At 40.0% G+C, this 26349-nt stretch overlaps 1 protein-coding gene across 5 annotated transcripts in view; it reads right to left on the bottom strand.

The window, feature by feature from the left end:
• Positions 1-26349, bottom strand: part of Hecw1 (HECT, C2 and WW domain containing E3 ubiquitin protein ligase 1) — a 414282-nt gene that overhangs the window by 105627 nt on the left and 282306 nt on the right. For all 5 annotated transcript variants that reach the window (XM_087590135.1, XM_087590133.1, NM_001440089.1 and 2 more), the window contains 3 exon segments: positions 22488-22622; positions 11211-11316; positions 2316-2412 (listed from right to left, as the gene is read on the bottom strand). In XM_087590135.1, the coding sequence (XP_087446261.1) occupies positions 2316-2412; positions 11211-11316; positions 22488-22622 (338 nt within the window).

Below are 26349 nucleotides of genomic sequence, written 5' to 3'. Positions count from 1 at the left end.
CCACTACCCAAAGACTATACATGGACTGACCCATGCCTTCAGTTGCATATGTAGTAGAGGATGACCTTGTTGGGCACCAGTAGAAGGAGAAGCCCTTGATCCTGCAAAAGACTGGACTCCTTAGTATAGGAGAATGTGGGGGATGGGGAGGGTTAATGGTTGAGGAGAGGAACACTCTTATAGAAGAAGTGCATGGGGATGGGATAGAGGGCTTACATGTGGGAAACTGGGAAAGGGAATAACATTTGAAATGTAAATAAAAAGATATCCAATAAAAAATAAAGTAAAATATACCTGAAAATAATTCTGAAATGCATATTTAGTTACTGTGAACAATACGATGACATTTGTGGTTTATTGTTGGAAAAGTTGGCTAATTGCTGGTAGAGCACAAAATCCAAAAATTTTTGTTATTATTGTTTTTAAGATTATCATATACTTATTTAATTTTCCCCTTCCCTTGTCTTGTTTCAAACCCCTCCTTGCTTTCTTCCAAATCTGTCTCCTCTTTCTGTCACTAATTATCACTACATACATATGTGAACTAGCCGGGGTTTATGAAATCACAGATTTTTGAGGAGATCCTAAAACAATAACTTTAATAGATTAATATAATTCCTAACTGCATTATAAATTTATCTTTATACTACAGATAAATGCGGTCTTTGCCTCTCACCAAAGCAACTTCTCTTTGTAACAGGCAGAAACTATTACAGAAAATCACAAGCAACTGAAATTCAGACCTTTAGACTTTAGTCCCAACTGATACATTTACAACACAACAACTCCTTGTAACTAAGACTCAGAGATCATTGCAGAAGAGTGAGTGAATAGATTGTAGGAGCCAGAGGACCAGGGACATTGTTGTGTCTTCTAGAATTGTTAGACGCTACTTTATGTATCACCAAGATGACTGCCTAAACATGATCTGAATGGAGATGACATCACTGCCTCAACCACAGATAAAGACCTACAGATAAAGAACTAAGGAATGCTTAGAGCAGAAGTGCTATTCTCCAGGGAGGGGAAGCAGTTGATTATGCAGTGCCAAAACATCAACCATCAACCCTGAACAAGTAACACTGTGAAGTCTGAACAGGTTGTGTTTATGTGTGTGTGTGTGTGTGTGTGTGTGTGTGTGTTTGTGTGTGTGGTGTGTGTGTGTGTGTGTGTATATATATATATATATATATACACATATATATAATGAAAAATAAGGCCAAGAATTTAAAAAAGAGCAAGAAAGGATATATTAAAGAGAAGAAATGGAATAGGAAAATGATGTAATTATATTGAAATCTCTGCCTGCCATATTACCCAAATATTATCTTTTGAGAATGTTGTGAAAGATGGAGGACATTATTGCATTGTGAAGATTCATCTTCCTCAGCCAGTAGGCAGAAACTTCTGAAAATCAAGATAAATTCAACCATGAGGATGGCAGAAGACAGGAGCCTAGCATGGCTGTTCTCTGAGAGGCTCTACCAGCAGGTGACTGAGACAGATGCAGATACTTACGGTCAACCGTTAGACTGAAGTCAGGGACCCTATAGAAAAGTTAGGGGAAGGGTTGAAGGAGCTGAAGGGTATTGCAACTCACAGGAAGAACAAATGTGTAAACTAACCCAGACCCCTAGGAGCGCCCAGAGACTAAACCACCAAAGTGCATACGCTGGCCCATGGCCTCAGGCACATATGTAGCAGAGGACTGCCTTGTCTGACCTCAGTGGGAGAGTTTGTGCCTAATCCTGTAGATTGAGATAGGTGGGGAAGCACCCTCTCAGAGACAAAGGGGATGGGGATGGGGGATGGGGTGAAGAGTGTTTGGAAGGGTTACTGGGAAGAGGGGGACAACATTTGGAATGTAAACAAATAAAACAATTAGAAAAGAAAGAGGAGCAAAAAATATTAAACATGACTAGGGTTTAAGTAGTTAGCATACGCACATAATACTTTGTGTTTGCTTATTTTTGAAGGTAGTTACCTAATTGTTTTATCAATGAAACACTTGTATTTCAAAAGTAAAAATAATTTAGATAGTGCTTTGTATAAGTAATGTTTATAAAAACTGTTTCTCCTTGTGTTTTCTTCCAAGTCAGTGGAAATAATTTTAACACTATGTAAGTTGATAGTACTACTTTCTCTGAGAAACTTTCCAGAACACTGGACCCTTCCTTTTTTGGACTGAACTAAAACTTATATACAGGGATAAAAGGTGTCATGAGCCTCACTGGCCCCTCTCCATGGTTCTGCTTTGCAATCTGGAAAGAAAACTGGAAGGATCAAGTGTTCTAGGGTTGGGAGGTGAACCCTACCTGAGTGTGTGGTTTCTTGCCAAGCTTGGCTGACGTTCTTGTAGCATTTCAAAAATGTTTGGCTGTCGAAGAAATGCCACAATCTTGTCATTGTATGCTGAAACAGAAAAGAAAATGCAGAACAGTGGTTAAGGAAGATGACCATAAAATGCCTGCTTGTTAATAGGCAATAACGTAATCGTTTGAAGGATTTTTAAGAAAGCCAAGCTCCTGTATAAAAACAGGACACAATAGCATTATTATCTTAGAAGAGATAAGTAAAAGTGAATTGGATCTGAGCAGTCATCTGCATGGACAGGAGAGGGCTACTTCATCTATGTTTAGATGGATGATGAAGATAAGCACAGTTCTCCTGTGAGGACATCTGTATTTATGGTTCTTTTCCAAAGTGATTATGACAAAAAGATCCTTTGTGAGTTCAAGGAAATCCTTTCCGGAGTGTTGGACCCTTGCTGCCATGGCTTTATGTTGACTTTGTAGTCACAGGGATAAAAATAACCATTACTTAGACTCTCACCTCATTCTGCTTAATACAAGTGCTTTGGAATTAAATAGTTGAGATTGGGATAATGACTGTGCAAGCTTTCCTCCTACACATGTGGAAAGAGAAGCGTAGACTAAAGACTCTGAAGAACAACCATCTTATTTAGCTGTTAATCAAGAATTCCCATTGGTGCAATGATGGCATTAATGTGATAGAGGGTCACCAATCCTTTTTAAAACTGATTTAGGACCAAGAGCTTCTCTTTCTATTGATGTCAGACAATGCCATCCTCTGCTACATAGGTGGCTGGAGTCATGAGTCCCTCCATGTGTACTCTTTGGATGGTGTTTTAGTCCCTGGGAGCTCTGGGGGGGTCTAGTTGCCCAGGATGCAGGAGGGGAATGCCAGGGTGTTGAGGTGGGAGTGGGTGGGTGGGAAGGGGAGCAGCCTCAAAGAAATAGGAAGAGGAGAGAAGAGGGACAATATTTGAAATGTAAATACATAAAATATCCAAGAAAAAAATAAGCACCTCAGTATAGTCAAAATAAATTCATCTTTTTTTTTTTTTTTTTTTTTTTTATTAACTTGAGTATTTTTTATATACATTTCGAGTGTTATTCCCTTTCCCGGTTTCCGGGCAAACATCCCCCTCCCCCCTCCCTTTCCTTATGGGTGTTCCCCTCCCAACCCTCCCACCATTGCCGCCCTCCCCCCATAGACTAGTTCACTGGGGGTTCAGTCTTAGCAGGACCCAGGGCTTCCCCTTCCACTGGTGCTCTTACTAGGATATTCATTGCTACCTATGGGGTCAGAGTCCAGGGTCAGTCCATGTATAGTCTTTAGGTAGTGGCTTAGTCCCTGGAAGCTCTGGTTGCTTGGCATTGTTGTACTTTTGGGGTCTCGAGCCCCTTCAAGCTCTTCCAGTTCTTTCTCTGATTCCTTCAATAGGGGACCTATTCTCAGTTCAGTGGTTTGCTGCTGGCATTCGCCTCTGTATTTGCTGTATTCTGGCTGTGTCTCTCAGGAGCGATCTACATCCGGCTCCTGTCGGTCTGCACTTCTTTGCTTCATCCATCTTGTCTAATTGGGTGGCTGTATATGTATGGGCCAAATGTGGGACAGGCTCTGAATGGGTGTTCCTTCAGTCTCTGTTTTAATCTTTGCCTCTCCCTTCCCTGCCAAGGGTATTCTTTTTCCTCATTTAAAGAAGGAGTGAAGCATTCACATTTTGATCATCCGTCTTGAGTTTCGTTTGTTCTAGGGATCTAGGGTAATTCAAGCATTTGGGCTAATAGCCACTTATCAATGAGTGCATACCATGTATGTCTTTCTGTGATTGGGTTAGTTCACTCAGGATGATATTTTCCAGTTCCAACCATTTGCCTACGAATTTCATAAACTCGTTGTTTTTGATAGCTGAGTAGTATTCCATTGTGTAGATGTACCACATTTTCTGTATCCATTCATCTGTTGAAGGGCATCTGGGTTCTTTCCATTTTCTGGCTATTATAAATAAGGCTGCGATGAACATAGTGGAGCACGTGTCTCTTTTATATGTTGAGGCATCTTTTGGGTATATGCCCAAGAGAGGTATAGCTGGATCCTCAGGCAGTTCAATGTCCAATTTTCTGAGGAACCTCCAGACTGATTTCCAGAATGGTTTTACCAGTCTGCAATCCCACCAACAATGGAGGAGTGTTCCTCTTTCTCCACAACCTCGCCAGCATCTGCTGTCACCTGAGTTTTTGATCTTAGCCAATCGCACTGGTGTGAGGTGAAATCTCAGGGTTGTTTTGATTTGCATTTCCCTTATGACTAAAGATGTTGAACATTTCTTTAGGTGTTTCTCAGCCATTCGGCATTCCTCAGCTGTGAATTCTTTGTTTAGCTCTGAACCCCATTTTTTAATAGGGTTATTTGTTTCCCTGCGGTCTAACTTCTTGAGTTCTTTGTATATTTTGGATATAAGGCCTCTATCTGTTGTAGGGTTGGTAAAGATCTTTTCCCAATCTGTTGGTTGCCGTTTTGTCCTAACCACAGTGTCCTTTGCCTTACAGAAGCTTTGCAGTTTTATGAGATCCCATTTGTCAATTCTTGATCTTAGAGCATAAGCCATTGGTGTTTTGTTCAGGAAATTTTTTCCAGTGCCCATGTGTTCCAGATGCTTCCCTAGTTTTTCTTCTATTAGTTTGAGTGTGTCTGGTTTGATGTGGAGGTCCTTGATCCACTTCGACTTAAGCTTTGTACAGGGTGATAAGCATGGATCGATCTGCATTCTTCTACATGTTGCCCTCCAGTTGAACCAGCACCATTTGCTGAAAATGCTATCTTTTTTCCATTGGATGGTTTTGGCTCCTTTGTCAAAAATCAAGTGACCATAGGTGTGTGGGTTCATTTCTGGGTCTTCAATTCTATTCCATTGGTCTATCTGTCTGTCTCTGTACCGATACCATGCAGTTTTTATCACTATTGCTCTGTAATACTGCTTGAGTTCAGGGATAGTGATTCCCCCTGAAGTCCTTTTATTGTTGAGGATAGCTTTAGCTATCCTGGGTTTTTTGTTATTCCAGATGAATTTGCAAATTGTTCTGTCTAACTCTTTGAAGAATTGGATTGGTATTTTGATGGGGATTGCATTGAATCTGTAGATTGCTTTTGGTAAAATGGCCATTTTTACTATATTAATCCTGCCAATCCATGAGCATGGGAGATCTTTCCATCTTCTGAGGTCTTCTTCAATTTCTTTCTTCAGTGTCTTGAAGTTCTTATTGTACAGATCTTTTACTTGCTTGGTTAAAGTCACACCGAGGTACTTTATATTATTTGGGTCTATTATGAAGGGTGTCGTTTCCCTAATTTCTTTCTCGGCTTGTTTCTCTTTTGTATAGAGGAAGGCAACTGATTTATTTGAGTTAATTTTATACCCAGCCACTTTGCTGAAGTTGTTTATCAGCTTTAGTAGTTCTCTGGTGGAACTTTTGGGATCACTTAAATATACTATCATATCATCTGCAAATAGTGATATTTTGACCTCTTCTTTTCCGATCTGTATCCCTTTGATCTCCTTTTGTTGTCTGATTGCTCTGGCTAGAACTTCAAGAACTATATTGAATAAGTAGGGAGAGAGTGGGCAGCCTTGTCTAGTCCCTGATTTTAGTGGGATTGCTTCAAGTTTCTCTCCATTTAGTTTAATGTTAGCAACTGGTTTGCTGTATATGGCTTTTACTATGTTTAGGTATGGGCCTTGAATTCCTATTCTTTCCAGGACTTTTATCATGAAGGGGTGTTGAATTTTGTCAAATGCTTTCTCAGCATCTAATGAAATGATCATGTGGTTCTGTTCTTTCAGTTTGTTTATATAATGGATCACGTTGATGGTTTTCCGTATAGTAAACCATCCCTGCATGCCTGGGATGAAGCCTACTTGATCATGGTGGATGATTGTTTTGATGTGCTCTTGAATTCGGTTTGCCAGAATTTTATTGAGTATTTTTGCGTCGATATTCATAAGGGAAATTGGTCTGAAGTTCTCTTTCTTTGTTGTGTCTTTGTGTGGTTTAGGTATAAGAGTAATTGTAGATTCGTAGAAGGAATTCGGTAGGGCTCCATCTGTTTCAATTTTGTGGAATAGTTTGGATAATATTGGTATGAGGTCTTCTATGAAGGTTTGATAGAATTCTGCACTAAACCCATCTGGACCTGGGCTCTTTTTGGTTGGGAGACCTTTAATGACTGCTTCTATTTCCTTAGGAGTTATGGGGTTGTTTAACTGGTTTATCTGTTCCTGATTTAACTTTGATACCTGATATCTGTCTAGGAAATTGTCCATTTCCTGAAGATTTTCAAGTTTTGTTGAATATAGGTTTTTATAGTAAGATCTGATGATTTTTTGAATTTCCTCTGAATCTGTAGTTATGTCTCCCTTTTCATTTCTGATTTTGTTAATTTGGACGCACTCTCTGTGTCCTCTCGTTAGTCTGGCTAAGGGTTTATCTATCTTGTTGATTTTCTCAAAGAACCAACTTTTGGTCCTGTTGATTCTTTCTATGGTCCTTTTTGTTTCTACTTGGTTGATTTCAGCTCTGAGTTTGATTATTTCCTGCCTTCTACTCCTCCTGGGTGTATTTGCTTCTTTTTGTTCTAGAGCTTTTAGGTGTGCTGTCAAGCTGCTGACATATGCTCTTTCCTGTTTCTTTCTGCAGGCACTCAGCGCTATGAGTTTTCCTCTTAGCACAGCTTTCATTGTGTCCCATAAGTTTGAGTATGTTGTATCTTCATTTTCATTAAATTCTAAAAAGTTTTTAATTTCTTTCTTTATTTCTTCCTTGACCAGGTTATCATTGAGTAGAGCATTGTTCAATTTCCACGTATATGTGGGCATTCTTCCCTTATTGTTATTGAAGACCAGTTTTAGGCCGTGGTGGTCCGATAGCACGCATGGGATTATTTCTATCTTTCTGTACCTGTTGAGGCCCGTTTTTTGACCAATTATATGGTCAATTTTGGAGAAAGTACCATGAGGAGCTGAGAAGAAGGTATATCCTTTTGCTTTAGGATAGAATGTTCTATAAATATCCGTTAAGTCCATTTGGCTCATGACTTCTCTTAGTCTGTCGACATCACTGTTTAATTTCTGTTTCCATGATCTGTCCATTGATGAGAGTGGGGTGTTGAAATCTCCCACTATTATTGTGTGAGGTGCAATGTGTGTTTTGAGCTTTAGTAAGGTTTCTTTTACGTATGTAGGTGCCCTTGTATTTGGGGCATAGATATTTAGGATTGAGAGTTCATCTTGGTGGATTTTTCCTTTGATGAATATGAAGTGTCCTTCCTTATCTTTTTTGATGACTTTTAGTTGGAAATTGATTTTATTTGATATTAGAATGGCTACTCCAGCTTGCTTCTTCTGACCATTTGCTTGGAAAGTTGTTTTCCAGCCTTTCACTCTGAGGTAGTGTCTGTCTTTGTCTCTGAGGTGTGTTTCCTGTAGGCAGCAGAATGCAGGGTCTTCGTTGCGTATCCAGTTTGTTAATCTATGTCTTTTTATTGGGGAGTTGAGGCCATTGATATTGAGAGATATTAAGGAATAGTGATTATTGTTTCCCTTTATATTCATATTTGGATGTGAGGTTATGTTTGTGTGCTTTCATTCTCTTTGTTTTGTTGCCAAGACGATTAGTTTCTTGCTTCTTCTAGGGTATAGCTTGCCTCCTTATGTTGGGCTTTACCATTTATTATCCTTTGTAGTGCTGGATTTGTAGAAAGATATTGTGTAAATTTGGTTTTGTCATGGAATATCTTGGTTTCTCCATCAATGTTAATTGAGAGTTTTGCTGGATACAGTAACCTGGGCTGGCATTTGTGTTCTCTTAGGGTCTGTATGACATCAGTCCAGGATCTTCTGGCCTTCATAGTTTCTGGCGAGAAGTCTGGTGTGATTCTGATAGGTCTCCCTTTATATGTTACTTGACCTTTTTCCCTTACTGCTTTTAATATTCTTTCTTTATTTTGTGCGTTTGGTGTTTTGACAATTATGTGACGGGAGGTGTTTCTTTTCTGGTCCAATCTATTTGGAGTTCTGTAGGCTTCTTGTATGCCTATGGGTATCTCTTTTTTTAGGTTAGGGAAGTTTTCTTCTATGATTTTGTTGAAGATATTTACTGGTCCTTTGAGCTGGGAGTCTTCACTCTCTTCTATACCTATTATCCTTAGGTTTGATCTTCTCATTGAGTCCTGGATTTCCTGTATGTTTTGGACCAGTAGCTTTTTCCGCTTTACATTATCTTTGACAGTTGAGTCAATGATTTCTATGGAATCTTCTGCTCCTGAGATTCTCTCTTCCATCTCTTGTATTCTGTTGGTGAAGCTTGTATCTACAGCTCCTTGTCTCTTCTTTTGGTTTTCTATATCCAGGGTTGTTTCCATGTGTTCTTTCTTGATTGCTTCTATTTCCGTTTTTAATTCCTTCAACTGTTTGATTGTGTTTTCCTGGAATTCTTTCAGGGATTTTTGCCATTCCTCTCTGTAGGCCTCTACTTGTTTATTAATGATTTCCTGTGTTTCCCTAAGTGTGTTCATGTCTTTCTTGAAGTCCTCCAGCATCATGATCAAATATGATTTTGAAACTAGATCTTGCTTTTCTGGTGTGTTTGGATATTCCATGTTTGTTTTGGCGGGAGAATTGGGCTCCGATGATGGCATGCAGTCTTGGTTTCTGTTGCTTGGGTTCCTGCGCTTGCCTCTCGCCATCAGATTATCTCTAGTGTTACTTTGTTCTGCTATTTCTGACAGTGGCTAGACTGACCTATAAGCCTGTGTGTCAGGAGTGCTGTAGACCTGTTTTCCTCTCTTTCAGTCAGTTATGGGGACAGTGTGTTCTGCTTTCCGGCGTGTAGTTTTTCCTCTCTACAGGTCTTCAGCTGTTCCTGTGGGCCTGTGTCTTGAGTTCACCAGGCAGCTTTCTTGCAGCAGAAAATTTGGTCTTACCTGTGGTCCCGAGGCTCAGGTTCGCTCGTGGGGTGCTGCCCAGGGGCTCTCTGCAGCGGCAGCAACCAGGAAGACCTGTGCCGCCCCTTCCGGGAGCTTCAGTGCACCAGGGTTCCAGATGGTCTTTGGCTTTTTCCTCTGGCGTCCGAGATGTGTGTGCAGGGAGCAGTCTCTTCTGGTTTCCCAGGCTTGTCTGCCTCTCTGAAGGTTTAGCTCTCCCTCCCACGGGATTTGGGTGCAGAGAACTGTTTATCCGGTCTGTTTCTTTCAGGTTCCGGCGGTGTCTCAGGCGCAGAAGTCCTGCCGCTCCTGGGCCCTCCCCCACGGGAGCCCAGAGGCCTTATACAGTTTCCTCTTGGGCCAGGGATGTGGGCAGGGGTGAGCAGGGTTGGTGGTCTCTTCCGCTCTGCAGCCTCAGGAGTGCCCACCTGACCAGGCGGTTGGGTCTCTCTCTCACCGGGTCTGGGAGCAGAGAGCTGCTGCGGGCCGGGATCTAAATTCATCTTTTTGTGTAAAAAAACCCCAAAGTGCTGTCAAATTATAAAGTTATTTCTTCTACACACACACACACACACACACACACACACACACACACACACACACACCCTGATTTAGGATCTGCTCTGCAGGAGGGTTCCCAAGTCTACTCTAAACCTGATAAAGAACTATGGCTGGGGAGGTCATAGGCTTGGGAGAGAACCCATCGTTATTATGCTAATGAATAGGCAAAGTTTTAGACTGCCTTTTTAATATTTATCTTTATGCCCACAGAGGAGTGCGACTTTCAGTGCTCATCAGAGAAGCTTCTTCGCTCCTGCAGAGACTCACAACTGGTCAAAATGTGGAGAGTAGGTGATTGTGTAGTATGCAGCCCTAAACGCGACCACTGTAGCACACCCCCTCCTCTCAAGGCTCACAATACCCAACAAGAAGTAGGGCAGAAAGATTCTTAGGGTCAGGTTGGTGAGGACTGGGGCAAAACAATGTCTTCTGGATATGACCATAAAATCAAGCCAGTCAACATCCCAGCATGTATGTGGAGGGGCATCTGATGCCCCACTCCTAACTGAAGAGTTATTAGCACTTGACGGTTGATAGTAGAGGAAGAGTAATTTTTTTCTGTAGTGTGTCTTTTGGTAGATTACAAAGTCACCAGTAGATGGTCCTATACCCATGTGTATATGGGCAGCACTAATGGGGCATGGTGGCTTAAAAATAGAGGAAGGGTTAGGAGTAGTTTGAAGGGAGAGTAGTAGGTAAATAACGATTAAAACACATTGTATACAGGTATAAAATTCTTAAAGATGGAATAAAATCACCATATTAAAAAACACCACCTTCATGTAGCTGGGTGTAGAGGCAGAGGCTTATAATCTGAAGTCTACTCAGAAATCTAAGGCAGCTAGATCTTGATTTGGTGCCTGTCTATGCTAGAGAGAATGTTTAAGTCTAGCCATAGCAACTTAGTGTGACCATGTCACAAAACATAAAAATATGGAAATATAGATTACAGGTAGATAACAATAGTAAACAAATAAACCAACAAACAATGTAAAACCTTGCATACAGCACAAGAAAATGAATCAATTGTTTCACTTAAACATTGTTTTTTTTCTTTCTGAGTTTAATTGATTATTGAATAGAAGAGAATGAGCACAAGGATCTAGAAGAAAGGACTAATAGAGATGGGAAGGAAGAGAGAAAAGTTGTGATGTGTCATGTAAGAGGAGAGGCCAGGCATGGTGGTGCCTGCCCTTAATCCCAGAGTAGAGAATAGGATGAATCTTATTTGTTTTCAGACAGCTGAATCTACATAAAATGTGTGAGAAAAGAAAGAATATGTAGGACTGCTGAAGGTTTCACAGGAAAGACAGCACTGCTTTAAATATTGGGCTGCTAGAGGCTCAATGACTTAGAGTACATACCCAGTGGCAAGGACTCGTGTTGATGTTGGCTCCGAATAGCAGCTATTAGGCTGTGTCCTGGTCTGGCCAGCAAAGATGCTCCTCTGTTTCTAGAGACTTCTGAGGCCTAATTTAAATAAAAGTGTAGGATTGAAAAATCTGCCACCAATTACAGATTTTCCTTGTAAACCATTTTCTTTTCTGCATGAAAGTTAAAATATCTTGGTTTCACCTAGATTCAGAAAAACAAAGTTAAAAATCTTTAAAGTGACAAAAACCAAGCGAATTTTAAAAATTGAATATGTGGAATGTTGGGTGTGTTATCTTGTGAAAGTGACTGGGCCAAATGTCAGGAATACTAATCAATGCACTGATCAGAAACACTAGAGAAATAAATTCTACATAAGCATTAGTAGAAATACAGATTTACGTTTTTCTTTTCAGACAGTTGGCATTGAACTTCAACAGTGATGTGGGATGCACCTGCTCTTTAGGTCGTGTTGACCATCCTCAAATAGCCCTCTTGGTTTAGCATCTATTATTCCAATCGCTGCTCTGGTTTCTTTCCAAATTGTATCTTCATTATTACAATTTTTTTACCAAATAAAATTATTATACTCAATTTATACATATAAAATCTAGGGTTTCAAAAATATAAATGTATCCAATGTTTTCAACTGTGGGAGAGAAAAACCGTGATTCTGACTAATATTTGACTGTAAAGCGTTTATTTATATCAAACCCCATTACCAGATTACACTGTTTACATTAGAAATTTTGGCCAAATCTCCTGTGATAAATATCTTTGTTTAGTTTAACATTCATATTTATGACAATTAATTGAAACATAGGTCAATTTTGGAAATTAATCAAGCTCCTAAGATCTAAAACATAGTAGTAAGTTTTCTACCATGAGTCCAGATATATTTTTATCTCTTAAGACTTTAGAGCCCAGCATTGTGGTACATGGTTGTAATCTTAGATGTCTGGAAATAGAAGCAGGGCATAGTTTGAGGCTAGCCTACTTCTCAACTAGTTCAGATTACTTGGGTGACACTCTGTCTCACAACCAAAGTAAATCAACAAAACAACCAACCGACCAACCAAGCAACCGACTGACCAACTGACCAACCAACGAAATAAATGAACAGAGAAATCACAACAGTGTGTAGAGTTTCCACTTTGGAATATTTATCAAGTGTATCAGCTGTAAAGTAAAACTTGAAAAGTATGATAAGTAAGCCTTAATACATTTAACAATTTTGAAAAGAACCCAGTTACAGTACTTAAAATGGGACTAAATTCTAGTCACAAAGGACCTGCCCCTCATAGAAAAACTAAGTCATGCTTTCATACTGTGTAGTGACATAAACAATATCCGTACTATACAAAAGTGTGCTGCCAGTCAGTATCTGACCACAGTACTCGGTTCCTCTTCTAGTTAGGCTGTGAATCTATCATTTTTCCTTCTGGTTCTTCCCATTGCCTGTAGCTATTTGAGAGACAAGAATTAGACCATATACCACATTGGTGGGCTTTCTACTTAGCTCTCAACTCTGCTCAGCGGTAGTTAGAAACCAGCCTTCAGGACTGGAGCTGCAGCAGCACACTTTAGCCTCAAGCGAGCGGACACAACTCAGCACTGAATGAAGTTTGTTGAGTAGATTACCCAGTATTAGTCTCCATATTTTCTTCACCAGTTAATAAACATGTAAAAACTTTTCTGAAACTGAAATGATACGGGTTTTTCCTTGGAGGGAATTATTCCAGTTCACATTAATGTGTGTTTTATATATAGAAATGAGAGAATTCTTGATGATCACTTATGTGCGGATTAATTGATGAATTATAGACAAAAAACCATAGAAATAAATACATCTGAAATTTCAGCTTCAGAAGACTGGGGACCTGACTTTAGGAGATCCCTTTTGTCTCATTCCCAAGGAAGTTATTGCAACTTGGTGGGTTATGTTGAAATGCATACGGCTTTTAAACAGAAAGGGCTTCCTTCTATTCCTAGTTCCATGGAGAATCAGAGAAAAATGGTGTTTCTGAGCTCACATGCTTACTGGGAAAATTAACCCAGACTGAAAAGTTTAAGAAGCCAAATGAATTTCAGCTGCCCCAAAGGCAGATGAGTGAGGATGCTTTGGGCCAAATATGAGAAAGCTAGAGCTAAAAACACTTGGGCCTTGTAGGCTCAAAATGCCAAGTGTTGATACTGGATGGCGAGAGACTCGAGCATAAAGGATGGAGTGGTTGAATGGAGACATTCCTGGGCAGTCAGGGAACCCGAAGGACCAGTATTGGATACAGGGTCTAGTTTAGAAAGGTAATGAATACGATCCCTCAGAAAGTCAGAAGACTTTCATTGCTCAGCAGAAAGTAGTCTTAAGTGGGAAAAGAAGATAAAACCAGGGAAAAGACTATAGGATAGGGACAAAGTATTCACAGGGCCTGGATCTTTTTTTCCGTTTCATTTCTCTGTCAATTATTAGTCCATGGTTGTATTATTGAAGTTCTCTCCAGGGTCTTATGAAAAGAACTTTTTTTATTAATCATTCCATTAGTTTACATCTCAAATGATATTCGCCCTCCCAGTTACCCTTCCACAACTTCCTACCCCACATCTGCCCTCTTCCCTCTGCCCTTTGCCTCTATAAGGGTGCCTCCATCCACCCACCTGCCACCCCACCACTCCAGCATTCCCCTACACCGAGGCATTAAACCTACCTGGGACCAAGGGCCTTCTCTCCCATTGCTGTCAGACAAGGCTATCCTCCACTACCTATGTATCTGGAGCCATGGATTCTTCCCTGTACACTCCTTGGTTGGTGGTCTAGTCCCTGGGAGAACTGGGTGGTCAGGCCAGCCAACATTGTTCTTCCTATGGGGTTGCACTCCTCATCCACTCCTTCTGCCAGCTCCCACACTGGGGTCCCCAAGCTCAGTCTGATGGTTGACTCCAAGCATCCCCAACTGAATTGGTCAGTTTCTGGCAGAACCTCCCAAGGAACAGCCAGACCAGGTTCCTTTCAGCAAGGGCCTCTTGGCAATAACAACAGTGTTGGGGTTTGGTGTCTGAAGACAGGATGGATCCTGAAGTGGGGCAGTCCCTGGATGGCCCTTCCTTCAGTCTCTGCTCCATTTTTTTGTCCCTGCCTTTCCTTTGGACAGGTTCATTTCTGGGTTAAAAACTTTAAGATGGGTGGATGCCTCATCCCTCAACTGGGGGACATGGCTATCTACTGGAGGTGGTCTCTACAGGTTTTATCTCCCATTTACTGTTCGCATTTCTGCTAAAGTCATCCCCATTGAGTCCTGGGAGCCTCTGGCTTCCCTGATATCTGGGACCCTCCAGTGGTTACCCCCAGTTCCTCATTCCCCACTGCTACATATTTTTATTTGATTTCCTGACCCCCTGTACCTCTCTGCAACCCTCCAGTACCTGATACTGCCCCCTTATTTGCCCCCCCCCCTTTTCTCTCTTTGAGGTTCCCCTTCCCTCCACCTCCTGAGATCACTTTGTTCCTCCCTCAATACAGGACCAAAGGATCCACATCATGATCTTCCTTCTAAGCTCCATTTGGTCTGTGGGTTGTATCATGGGAATTGTGAGCTCTTGGGCTAATATCTATAATATCTACTTATCAGTGAGTGCATACTGTGTGTGTGTGTGTGTGTGTGTGTGTGTGTGTGTGTGTGTTTTACCTTATTCACGATGATATTTTCTAGTTCCATCCATTTATCTGAGAATTTCATGAAGTCATTGTTTTAAATGACTGAGTAGTATTCCATTGTGGAAATGTACCACATTTTCTATATCTATTTTTCTGCTGAGGGATATCTGAGCTGTTTCCAGTTTCTGGTTATTATAAAGAAGGCTGCTTATAAACAAGGTGGAGGATATGCCCTTATTATATGTTGGAACATCTTTTGGGTATATGTCCATTAGTGGTCTAGGTGGGTCTTCAGGTAGAACTATTTCCAATTTTCTTAGGAACTGCTAGATTGATTTTCAAAGTGGTTTTATCAGCTTGCAGCCCCACCAGCAATGGAAGAGTGTGCCTCTTTCTCCATATCCTCTACAGCATCTGCTGTCATCTGAGTTTTTGGTCTTAACCATTTTGAGGTGGGATCTCTGGGTGGTTTTTGATTTGCATTTCCCTGATGACTAAGGAAGCTGAACTTTCCTTTAAGTGCTTCTCAGCCATTTGATATTCTTCAGTTGAAAATTCTCTGTTTAGCTCTGTACCCCATTTTTTATTGGATATTTTTTATTTACATTTTGAATATTATCTCCTTTCCCCCACCCAACCATCCACCCTTTCCCACCTCCCCGCACTGATATTACCCTATACTGGGAAGTTCAGGCTTGGCAGGACAAAGGGCTTCTCCTGTTACTGGAACCCAACAAGGCCATCCTCTGCTACATATGCAGCTGGAGCCATGGGTCTGTCCATGTGTGCTCTTTGGATGGTGGTTTACTCCCTGGGAGTTCTGGTATTGTTGTTCTAATGGGGTTGCTTCTTAAATTTTTTCTCTAACTCCTCCAAGGGGGAGTCCCCCATTCTCAGTTCAATGGTTGGCTGCTAGCATTCGCCTCTGTATTTGTCATGCTCTGGCACAGCCTCTCAGTAGGCAGCTATATCAGGCTCCTGTCAGCATGCACTTCTTGGCATCAGCAACATTGTCTGGATTTGGTGGCTGTATGTATATGGATTGAATCTTCAGGTGGGGCAGTCTCTGGATGGCCTTTCCTTCAGTCTCTCCTCCAAACTTTGTCTCCATATCCCCCCCATGATTATTTTTGTTCCTCCTTCTAAGAAGGACTGAAGCATCCATCCTTTGGTCATCCTTCTTCTTGAGCTTCATGAGGTATATGGATTGTACCTTGGGTAATCTGAGGTTTCGGGCATCCCCTTATTAGTGAGTGCATACCATGTGTGTGTGTGTGGTTTTTTTTTTTTTTTAATGATTGGGTTACTTCACTCAGGATGATATTTTCTAGTTACATCCATTTGCCTATGAATTTCATAAAGTCATTGTTTTTGATAGCTGAGTAGTACTCCATTGTGTAGATGTACCATGTTTTCTGTATCCATTCCTCTGTTGAAGGGCATCTGGGTTCTTTCCAGTTTCTGGCTATTATAAATAAGGCTTCTATGAACACAGTGGAGCATGTGTCTTTGTTGTATGTTGGAGCACCTTTTGGGTATATGCCCAGGAGAGGTATAGCTGGGTCCTCAGGTAGTGCAATGTCCAATTTTCTGAGGAACCTCCAGACTGATTTCCCAAGTTGTACCAGTTTGCAATCCCACCAACAATGGAGGAGTGTTCCTTTTTCTCCACATCCTTGCCAGCATCTGTTGTCACCTGAGTTTTTGATCTGAGCCATTTTGACTGGTATGAAGGGGTCGTTTTGAATTGAATTTTCCTGAACACTAAGGATGTTAAACATTTCTTTAGGTGCTTCTCAGCCATTCAATATTCCTCTGCTGAGAATTCTTTGTTTAATTTGTACCCCATTTTTAATAGGGTTATTTGACTCTCTGGAATCTACTTTGTTGAGTTCTTTGTATATACTGGATATTAGCCTTCTAAAAGATATATGATTGGTAAAGATCTTTTCCCAATCTGTTGGTTGTCATTTTGTCCTAATAACAGTGTCCTTTGCCTTACAGAAGCTTGACAATTTTATGAGGTCCCATTTGTCGATTCTTGATCTTAGAGCATAAGCCATTGGTGTTATGTTCAGGAAATTTTCCCCAGTGCCCATGTGTTCGAGATGCTTCCCCACTTTTTCTTCTATTAGTTTGAGTGTATCTGTTTTGATGAGGAGGTCCTTGATGCACTTGCACTTAAGTTTTGTACATGTGGATAAGAATGGATCGACTTGCATTCTTCTACATGCTGACCTCCATTTGCTGAAAATGCTATCATTTTTTCCACTGGATGGTTTTAGTTCCTTTGTCAAAGATCAAGTGACCATAAGTGTGTGGGTTAATTTCTGGGTCTTCAATTCTATTCCACTGATCTACATGCCTGTCTCTGTACCAATACCTTACAGTTTTTATCACTATTGTTCTCTATACAGCTTGAGGTTAGGGATGGTGATTCCCCCAGAAGCTCTTTTATTGTTGAGGATAGTTTTCCCTCTCCTGGGTTTTTTATTATTCCAGATGAATTTGCAAATTGAACCTTTTAACTCTATGAATAATTGAGTTGGAATTTTGATGGAGATTGATTAAATCTGTAGATTACTTTTGGCAAAATGGCCATTTTTACTATATTAATCCTGCCAATCCATGAGCACTTTCCAAGTTCTGACATCTTCAATTTCTTCAGAAACTTGAGGTTCTTGTCATAAATACACTTGCTTGGTTGACTACTGGGAAGGGCATCATTTCCTTAATTTTTCTCAGCCTGTTTATCCTTTGAGTAGGGAAAAGCTACTGATTTGTTTGAGTTAATTTTATACCCAACCACTTTGTTGAAGTTGTTTATCAGGCTTAGGAGTTCTCTGATGGAATTTTTTGGGCCACTTAAGTATACTATCATATCGTCTCCAAATAGTGATATTTTGACTTCTACCTCTTCAATTTGTATTCTTGACCTCCTGTTGTTGTTGTCTGATTGCTCTGATTAGGACTTTTGAGTACTATACTGAATAGATAGGGAGAGAGTGGGCAGCCTTGTCTAGTCCCTGATTTTAGTGGGATTGCTTCTAGTTTCTCTACATTTAGTTTGATGTTAGCTACTGGTTTATTGTATATTGCTTTTGCTATGTTTAGGTATAGGCCTTGAATTCCTGATTTTCCAAGACTTTTAATATGAAGGGGTGTTGAATTTTTTCAAATGCTTTCTCAGTATAAAATGATATGATCATGTGTTTTTTTCCTTTGAGTTTGTTTATATAGTGGATTATGTTGATGGATTTCCATGTATTTAACCATCTCTGCATCCCTGGGATAAAGTCTACTTGGTCATGATGGATGATTGTTTTCATTTGTTCTTGGATTCAGTTTGTGAGAATTTTATTGATTATTTTTACATCAATATTAATAAGGGAAATTGGTCTGAAGTTCTCTTTCTTTGTTGGGTCTTTGTGTGGTTTAGGTATAAGAGTAATTGTTCCTTCATAGAAGGAATTGATTAGTGTTTCTTTTGTTTCTATTTTGTGGAATACAAAAGTATACTATTGGTATTAGGTCTTCTATGAAGGTCTGGGTAGAATTCTACACTAAACCCATCTGGTCCTAGCCTCTTTTTTTTTTTTTTTTTTTTTTTTTTTTTTTTTTTTTTTTTTGGTTGGGAGACTTTCAATGACTGCTTTTATTCTTTTAGGAGTAATGGGACTGTTTAGATGGTTTATCTAATCCTGATTTAACTTTGGTACCTAGTATCTGACTAGAAATTTGTCCATTTCGTCCAGTTTTTCCAGTTTTGCTGAGTATTGGCTTTTGTAGTAGGATCTGATGATTTTTTGCATTTCCCCAGATTCTGTTCTTATGTCTCCCATTTTATCACTGATTTTGTTAATTTGGATACACTCTCTGTGCCCTCTGTTTAGTCTCGCTAAGGGTTTATATATCTTGTTTATTTTCTCAAAGAACCAGTTCCTGGTTTTGTTGATTCTTTGTATAGTTCTTTTTGTTTCTACTTGGTTGATTTTGGCCCTGAGTTTGATTATTTCCTGCAGTCTACTCCTCTTGGGTGTATTTGCTTCTTTTTGTTCTAGAGCTTTTAGGTGTGCTGTCAAGCTACTAATGTATGCTGTCTCCAGTTTCCTTTTGAAAAAGGCACTCTGAGGTATGAGCTTTAGTCTCAGCACTGCTTTATTGTGTCCTATAAGTTTGGGTATGTTGTGCCTTCATTTTCACTAAATTCTATAAAGTTTTTGATTCCTTTCTTTATTCCTTTCTTGACCAAGTTATCATTGAATAGAATGTTGTTCAACTTCCATATGTATGTGTGCTTTCTGTCATTTTTGTTTTTATTGAAGACCAAGCCTTAGTCTATGGTGATCTGATAGGATGCATAAGATTATGTCAATCTTCTTGTATCTGTTGAGACCTGTTTTGTGGCTGATTATATGGTCCGTTTTGGAGAAGGTACCATGAGGTGCTGAGAAAAAGGCATATTCTTTTGTTTTAGAATATGATGTTAGAAAACATTTGGTTCATAACTTCTGTTAGTTTCTCTATGTCTCTGTCTAGTTGCTGTTTCCATGATCTGTCCATTGATGAGAGTGGGATGTTGAAATCCCACTATTATTGTGTGAGGCGCAATGTGTGCTTTGACCTTTAGTAAGGTTTCTGTCATGAATGTAGGTCCTCTTGCATTTGGAGCATAGATATTCAGGATTGAGAGTTAATCTTGGTGGATTTTTCCTTTGGTGAATATGAAGTGCCTTCCTTATCTTTTTTGATAACTTTTGGTTGAAAGTCAAGTTTATTTGATATTAGAATGGCCACTCCAGCTTGTTTCTTGAGACCATTTGCTTGGAAAATTGTTTTCCAGTCTTTTATTCTAAGGTAATGTCTCTCCTTGTCACTGAGGTTTGTTTCCTGTATGCAGTAAAATGCTGGGTCTTCTTTAAGTCTATGTCTTTTTATCAGAGAATTGATGTCAAGAGGTATTAAGGAATAGATTGTTGTTTCCTGTTATTTTTGCTGTTAGAGGTAGAATTTTATTTGGGTAGCTCTCTTCTTTTGGGTATGTTGCAAGAAGATTACTTTCTTGCTTTTTCTAGGGTGTAGTTTCCCTTTTTATGTTGGAGTTTTCCATCTATTATCCATTGTTGGCCTGGATTTGTAGAAAGCTATTTTGTCAATTTGGTTTTGTCATGGAATATCTTGGTTTTTCCATCTATGTTAATTGAGAGTTTTGCTGAATATAGTAGTTTGGGCTAGCATTTGGGTTTTCTTAGGGTCTGTATGACATCTATCCAGGATCTTCTAGCTTTCCTAGTCTCAGGTGAGAAGTCTGGTGTAATTCTGATAGGTCTGACCTTTTTCCCTTACTGCTTTTATTCTTTATTTGTTTTGTGTATTTCGTGGTTTTTTACTATTATGTGATGGAAGGAATTTCTTTTCTGGTCCAATCTATTTGGAGTTCTGTGGGCTTTTTGTATGTTTATGGGAGTCTCTTTCTTTAGGTTAGGGAAGCTTTCTTCTATAATTTTGTTGAAATTTACTGGCCCTTTATGTCGGGAGTCTTAGCTCTGTTCTATTATCCTTAGGTTTGATCTTCTCATTGTACTTTGGATTAGGTTTTACATTATCTTTGACGGTTGTGTCAATGTTTTCTATGGTATCTTCTGTCCTTGAGATTCTCTCTTCTCTCTCTTGTATTCTCTTGGTGATGCTTGCATCTATGACTCCTGATCTCTTTTCTAGTTTTTTTTTTTTATCTCCAGGGTTGTCTCTTTTTATAATTTCTTTATTATTTCTATTTCCATTTTTTTTATCCTGGATGGTTTTGTTGAATTTCTTCACCTGTTTGGTTGTGTTTTCTTGTAATTCTTTAATGGATTTTTGTTTTTCCTCTTTAAGGGCTTCTACTTGTTTTTCTGCATTGTCCTTTATTTCTTTAAGGGAGTTATTTATGCCCTTCTTAAAGACTATCATCATCATGAGATGTGATTTTAAATCCACATTTTGCTTTTATGGTGCGTTGGAATATCCAGTATTTGCTTTGGTAGGGGGTACTGGGCTCTGATGATGCCAAGTAGTCTTGGTTTCTGTTGCTTATGTTCCTGCACTTGCCTCTTGCCATCTGCTTGTCTCTGGTGTTCACTGGTCTTGCTGTCTCTGACAGTGTCTTGACCCTCTTGTAAGACTGTGTATAAGCTCTCCTGAAGACTGACTTTCTCCCAAGGGGATCTGCATATAGATAGCTGTGGCTTTCAGCTCTGTGTGCAGGCAGAGACTGGAAGGTTCCTGTCCCTTACCACTCCTAGATTCCTATGCTCAGAGGGCTCCAGGAGGCTTCCTCTTGGGTCAGGAATGTAAACAGAAATGGTGGATCGCTTCTCGGCCTTTTGGCTAAGATCAAGCGTAGAAAACGTGGTCTCCCCTGAGCTCTCAGGATTGTCTGTGCTTCTGACCCATGGGATTTGGGTACAGAGCTGTACCCCATTTTTTAAATAAAGTTATTTCATTCTCTGGAGTCTAACTTCTTGAGTTCTATATTTTGGATATTAGCCCTCTATCAAATGTAAGGTTGATAAAGATCTTTTCCCAATCTGTTGGTTGCTGTTTTGTCCTAATGACAATGTCCTTTGTCTTACAAAAGTTTTTCAATTGTATGAAGTCCCATTTGTCAATTTTTGATCTTAGAGCATGAACCACTGGTGTTCTGTTCAGTAAATTTCCTCCTGTGCTCATGTGTTCAATGCTCTTCCCCACTTTCTCTTCTATTAGATTCAACATATCTGGTTTTATGTGGAGGTCCTTGATCCACTTGGACTTGAACTTTGTACAAGGAGTAAGAATGGATCAATTTGCATTCTTCTACATGCTGACCTCCAGTTGAGCCAGAGCCATTTGTTGAAGATGCTATCTTTTTTCTACTGGATGGTTTTAGTTCCTTTGTCAAAGATCAAGTGACCAAATGTGTGTGGGTTCATTTCTGGGTCTTCAATTCTAATCCATTGATCTACCTGCCTATTTCTGTACCAATACCATGTGGGTTTTTTTAATCAGTATTGCTCTGTAATACAGCTTGCCATCAGGGATGATGATTTTTCCCAGATCTTCTTTTATTATTGAGAATAGTTTTTGGTATCCTATTTTTTTTGTTACTCTAAATGAATTTGAGAATCACTCTTTTTAACTCTATGAAGAATTAAATTGGAATTTTGATGGGGATTATGGAGAATCCCCATTTTAAAGAAAGCTTTCAAGTCAGTCATACACTGAATGTCACCAATTTTGTCATTTTACTAGCATCTGCAGGCTACAGATTGGCAGTAGGATACTTTTGATATCCTGTTTGTATAGAGGTCTCTTGATATTTTGTTTTGAATTTCCTTTAAAGCAGATAGATTTTTAGTAATGGTGGCTTCAACAAAGGAAAGAACAAAAAGAAGACAGCCTGAGACATATTAAGGCAGCTAAATGGGCACCCCACAATAATCACTCGTTCTTCCACTGCAAAGATATCAACATGCCTTCACTCTCACAGGACAGACAACTCTAGGTCATGAAAACTAAGAAATTAAGAAAAAAAATTACGGCCCCAGAGAAGAGCAGAGACTTGGACAGAATGATTCGCGGCAGAGAGAGAACATACCTCACCAGCACTGTAACTCCTGAGCCTCTGGAGGTGCTGTCGGTGGGTTAGATGATTGGGAAGGCGGCCATTCTGAAGAGGGATTCGGGGATCAATGAAAGTAGTAGCCCGACTGTTGTGGTCCACAAAGAAAGACTGTAGATGGATAGTAAGACAACACACAGTTAGAGGTGGAGCTGATAGTCTATGACTCTTACAGGCTCATTTTCTTCGTTTCATTTCCTGTGGCTCTGATCAAGTACTTGAACAAAAGAAATTTGAGGGAGAGAGAGTCTGTCCTGGCCAATAGTTAGAGGATACCTTGATCATGCTGGGAATGTCAAGGCAGTAGGAGCTTGTAGCAGCTGCACCCACAATCAGGTACCAGAAAGCAAATGGATGCACTCTGCTCCTCAGTTCCCTTTCTCCATCCATATAGTCCAGGATCCTGGCCAGAGAATAGCGTCACATCAGGGTATGGGTCTTCCCACCTCATTTAATGTAACTGAGAAAATCCTGCAAATGTGTTCAAAGACCATTTCTCAGATGCTTCTAGTCTTTGTCATGATGACAACACTGGCCACCATAGTTATCATACTTATTTTTGGCCATTTATCTTCCATACAATTTAAAATGTACCTGAAAGTCATCGAATAGATGAGTATAAACACATGGGCATTCAAGAATACTTGAAAGAAGAGAATAACCAAGTTCCCCCAAAATCACAGTGTAGAGCGATAACTACAAAAATAGTTTTTGAGGTTTTCCCATAATCTTTTCTTTTTCTCATGGCCATATAAAAATATCTATGGGTTCTCTACACATAAAAAGATATTCTTTTGTTAGAAGAAAATTTCACATTTTGTGATTATTTCTGCAAGTCATTAAAAAATACTAACAAAAATTTAATGAACAGGTGTGGTGAATTTTGATGCCACTTACAGAAATTATCACTGGGTTGGGAGGAGGAAGTAGGACCAGATAAGAATATTCACATTTGGGCTAATACAAGGATCAAGGTAAATACAGCCAAGGAATATGTGACTTCCCTTTTTTCTTGCTAATCTCCAGACGAAGTGACTCTGGTGACTTTGTTTATTGCTTTGTTTGATTATTACCCAGTATGATCTCTTTGTTCTTTGTCTTACTTGATTTTTACTTTGTCTTTGATCTGAGAACTGACCCTATTCTTTGAATGTACCTAGATTAATATAAAGGCAGACTGGGAAAAAAATAAGTCTGTTTCAGTCTTAGCACTGGCTGGAGTCATGTTATAGTGTTGCCTAATTGTCCTTTTCTTTTCAATCCTCATTCCTTCTCTTGAGACCCTGTTGACTGACTGAGCTGGCTTGGTCAGATGGTGCTCAACATTGGAGCTCAAGTAAGTGAGATACAGTGAAGGACACCTCGGGAAGGGAAGCTCGAGCAAAGGCAGCAAAGGCAAAGGGTAATAAAGATTTGGGCCGCCCAGGAGCAGCAGGACCCCTGCGCCTGAGACACCGCCGGAACCTGAAGGAAACAGACCGGATAAACAGTTCTCTGCACCCACATCCCGTGGGAGGGAGAGCTAAACCTTCAGAGAGGCAGACACGCCTGGGAAACCAGAAGAGACTGCACTCTGTGCACATCCAGACGCCAGAGGAAAACACCAAACGTCATCTGGAACCCTGGTGCACGGAGGCTCCCGGAAAGAGCGGCGCAGATCTTCCCGGTTGCTGCCGCCGCGGAGAGGACTTAGGTAGTACCCCACGAGCAAACTTGAGCCTTGGAACCACAGGTAGGACCAACTTTTCCCCTGCAAGAAACCTGCCTGGTGAACTCAAGACACAGGCCCACAGGAACAGCTGAAGACCTGTAGAGAGGAAAAACTACACGCCCGAAAGCAGAACACTCTGTCCCCATAACTGGCTGAAAGAAAACAGGAAAACAGGTCTACAGCACTCCTGACACACAGGCTTATAGGACAGTCTAGCCACGGTCAGAAATAGCAGAACAAAGTAACACTAGAGATAATCTGATGGCGAGAAGCAAGCGCAGGAACCCAAGCAACAGAAACCAAGACTACATGGCATCATCAGAGCCCAATTCTCCCACCAAAATAAACATGGAATATCCAAACACACCAGAAAAGCAAGATCTAGTTTCAAAATCGTATTTGATCATGATGCTGGAGGACTTCAAGAAAGATGTGGAGAACTCCCTTAGAGAACAAGTAGAAGCCTACAGAGAGGAATCGCAAAAATGCCTGAAAGAATTCCAGGAAAACATAAATAAACAAGTAGAAACCCATAGAGAGGAGACACAAAAATCCCTGAAAGAATTCCAGGAAAACACAATCAAACAGTTGAAGGAATTAAAAATGGAAATAGAAGCAATCAAGAAAGAACACATGGAAACAACCCTGGACATAGAAAATCAAAAGAAAAGACAAGGAGCTATAGATACAAGCTTCACCAACAGAATTCAAGAGATGGAAGAGAGAATCTCGGGAGCAGAAGATTCCATAGAAATCATTGACTCAACTGTCAAAGATAATGTAAAGCAGAAAAAGCTACTGGTCCAAAACATACAGGAAATCCAGGACTCAATGAGAAGATCAAACCTAAGGATAATAGGTATAGAAGAGAGTGAAGACTCCCAGCTCAAAGGACCAGTAAATATCTTCAACAAAATCATAGAAGAAAACTTCCCTAACCTAAAAAAAGAGATACCCATAGACATACAAGAAGCCTACAGAACTCCAAATAGATTGGACCAGAAAAGAAACACCTCCCGTCACATAATAGTCAAAACACCAAACACACAAAATAAAGAAAGAATATTAAAAGCAGTAAGGGAAAAAGGTCAAGTAACATATAAAGGCAGACCTATCAGAATCACACCAGACTTTTCGCCAGAAACTATGAAGGCCAGAAGATCCTGGACTGATGTCATACAGACCCTAAGAGAACACAAATGCCAGCCCAGGTTACTGTATCCTGCAAAACTCTCAATTAACATAGATGGAGAAACCAAGATATTCCATGACAAAACCAAATTTACACAATATCTTTCTACAAATCCAGCACTACAAAGGATAATAAATGGTAAAGCCCAACATAAGGAGGCAAGCTATACCCTAGAAGAAGCAAGAAACTAATCATCTTGGCAACAAAACAAAGAGAAGAAAAGCACACAAACATAACCTCACATCCAAATATGAATATAACAGGAAGCAATAATCACTATTCCTTAATATCTCTCAACATCAATGGCCTCAACTCCCCAATAAAAAGACATAGATTAACAAACTGGATATGCAATGAGGACCCTGCATTCTGCTGCCTACAGGAAACACACCTCAGAGACAAAGACAGACACTACCTCAGAGTGAAAGGCTGGAAAACAACTTTCCAAGCAAATGGTCAGAAGAAGCAAGCTGGAGTAGCCATTCTAATATCAAATAAAATCAATTTTCAACTAAAAGTCATCAAAAAAGATAAGGAAGGACACTTCATATTCATCAAAGGAAAAATCCACCAAGATGAACTCTCAATCCTCATCTTCGGTTGGTTTATATACAAGTGTGCAATTTCTAGGCTTGAAAGTAAAATGATGCTATCTGGTGCTGGATAGAGGAGCCTTATTTTTTATTATGGCAGCTTGCTATTTTTGTAACATGGTGATGTGGTCGAACACAATAAAGTACAGTAGTAACTGATCTCCCCTTCTTCCTGGATGAGTGAGGAGATGATTAAATGTTGATGTCAGCATCCTTGAGCATATTCAGATGAGCTTCTGCTTCTGTTGAAAAGGATGCTGTGTTTGATTGTGGTCCGAAGCTTTGAAGCACTACTTGGCATCTCCTTCCTTGGAGGTCTCACTGTTTAAACATAACAGATTT

This window comes from Rattus norvegicus, chromosome 17 (assembly GCF_021556685.1).
Source record: "Rattus norvegicus strain SHRSP/BbbUtx chromosome 17, alternate assembly SHRSP_T2T, whole genome shotgun sequence".
NCBI lineage: Eukaryota > Metazoa > Chordata > Mammalia > Rodentia > Muridae > Rattus > Rattus norvegicus.
This window is presented reverse-complemented; position numbering and strand designations above follow the sequence as displayed.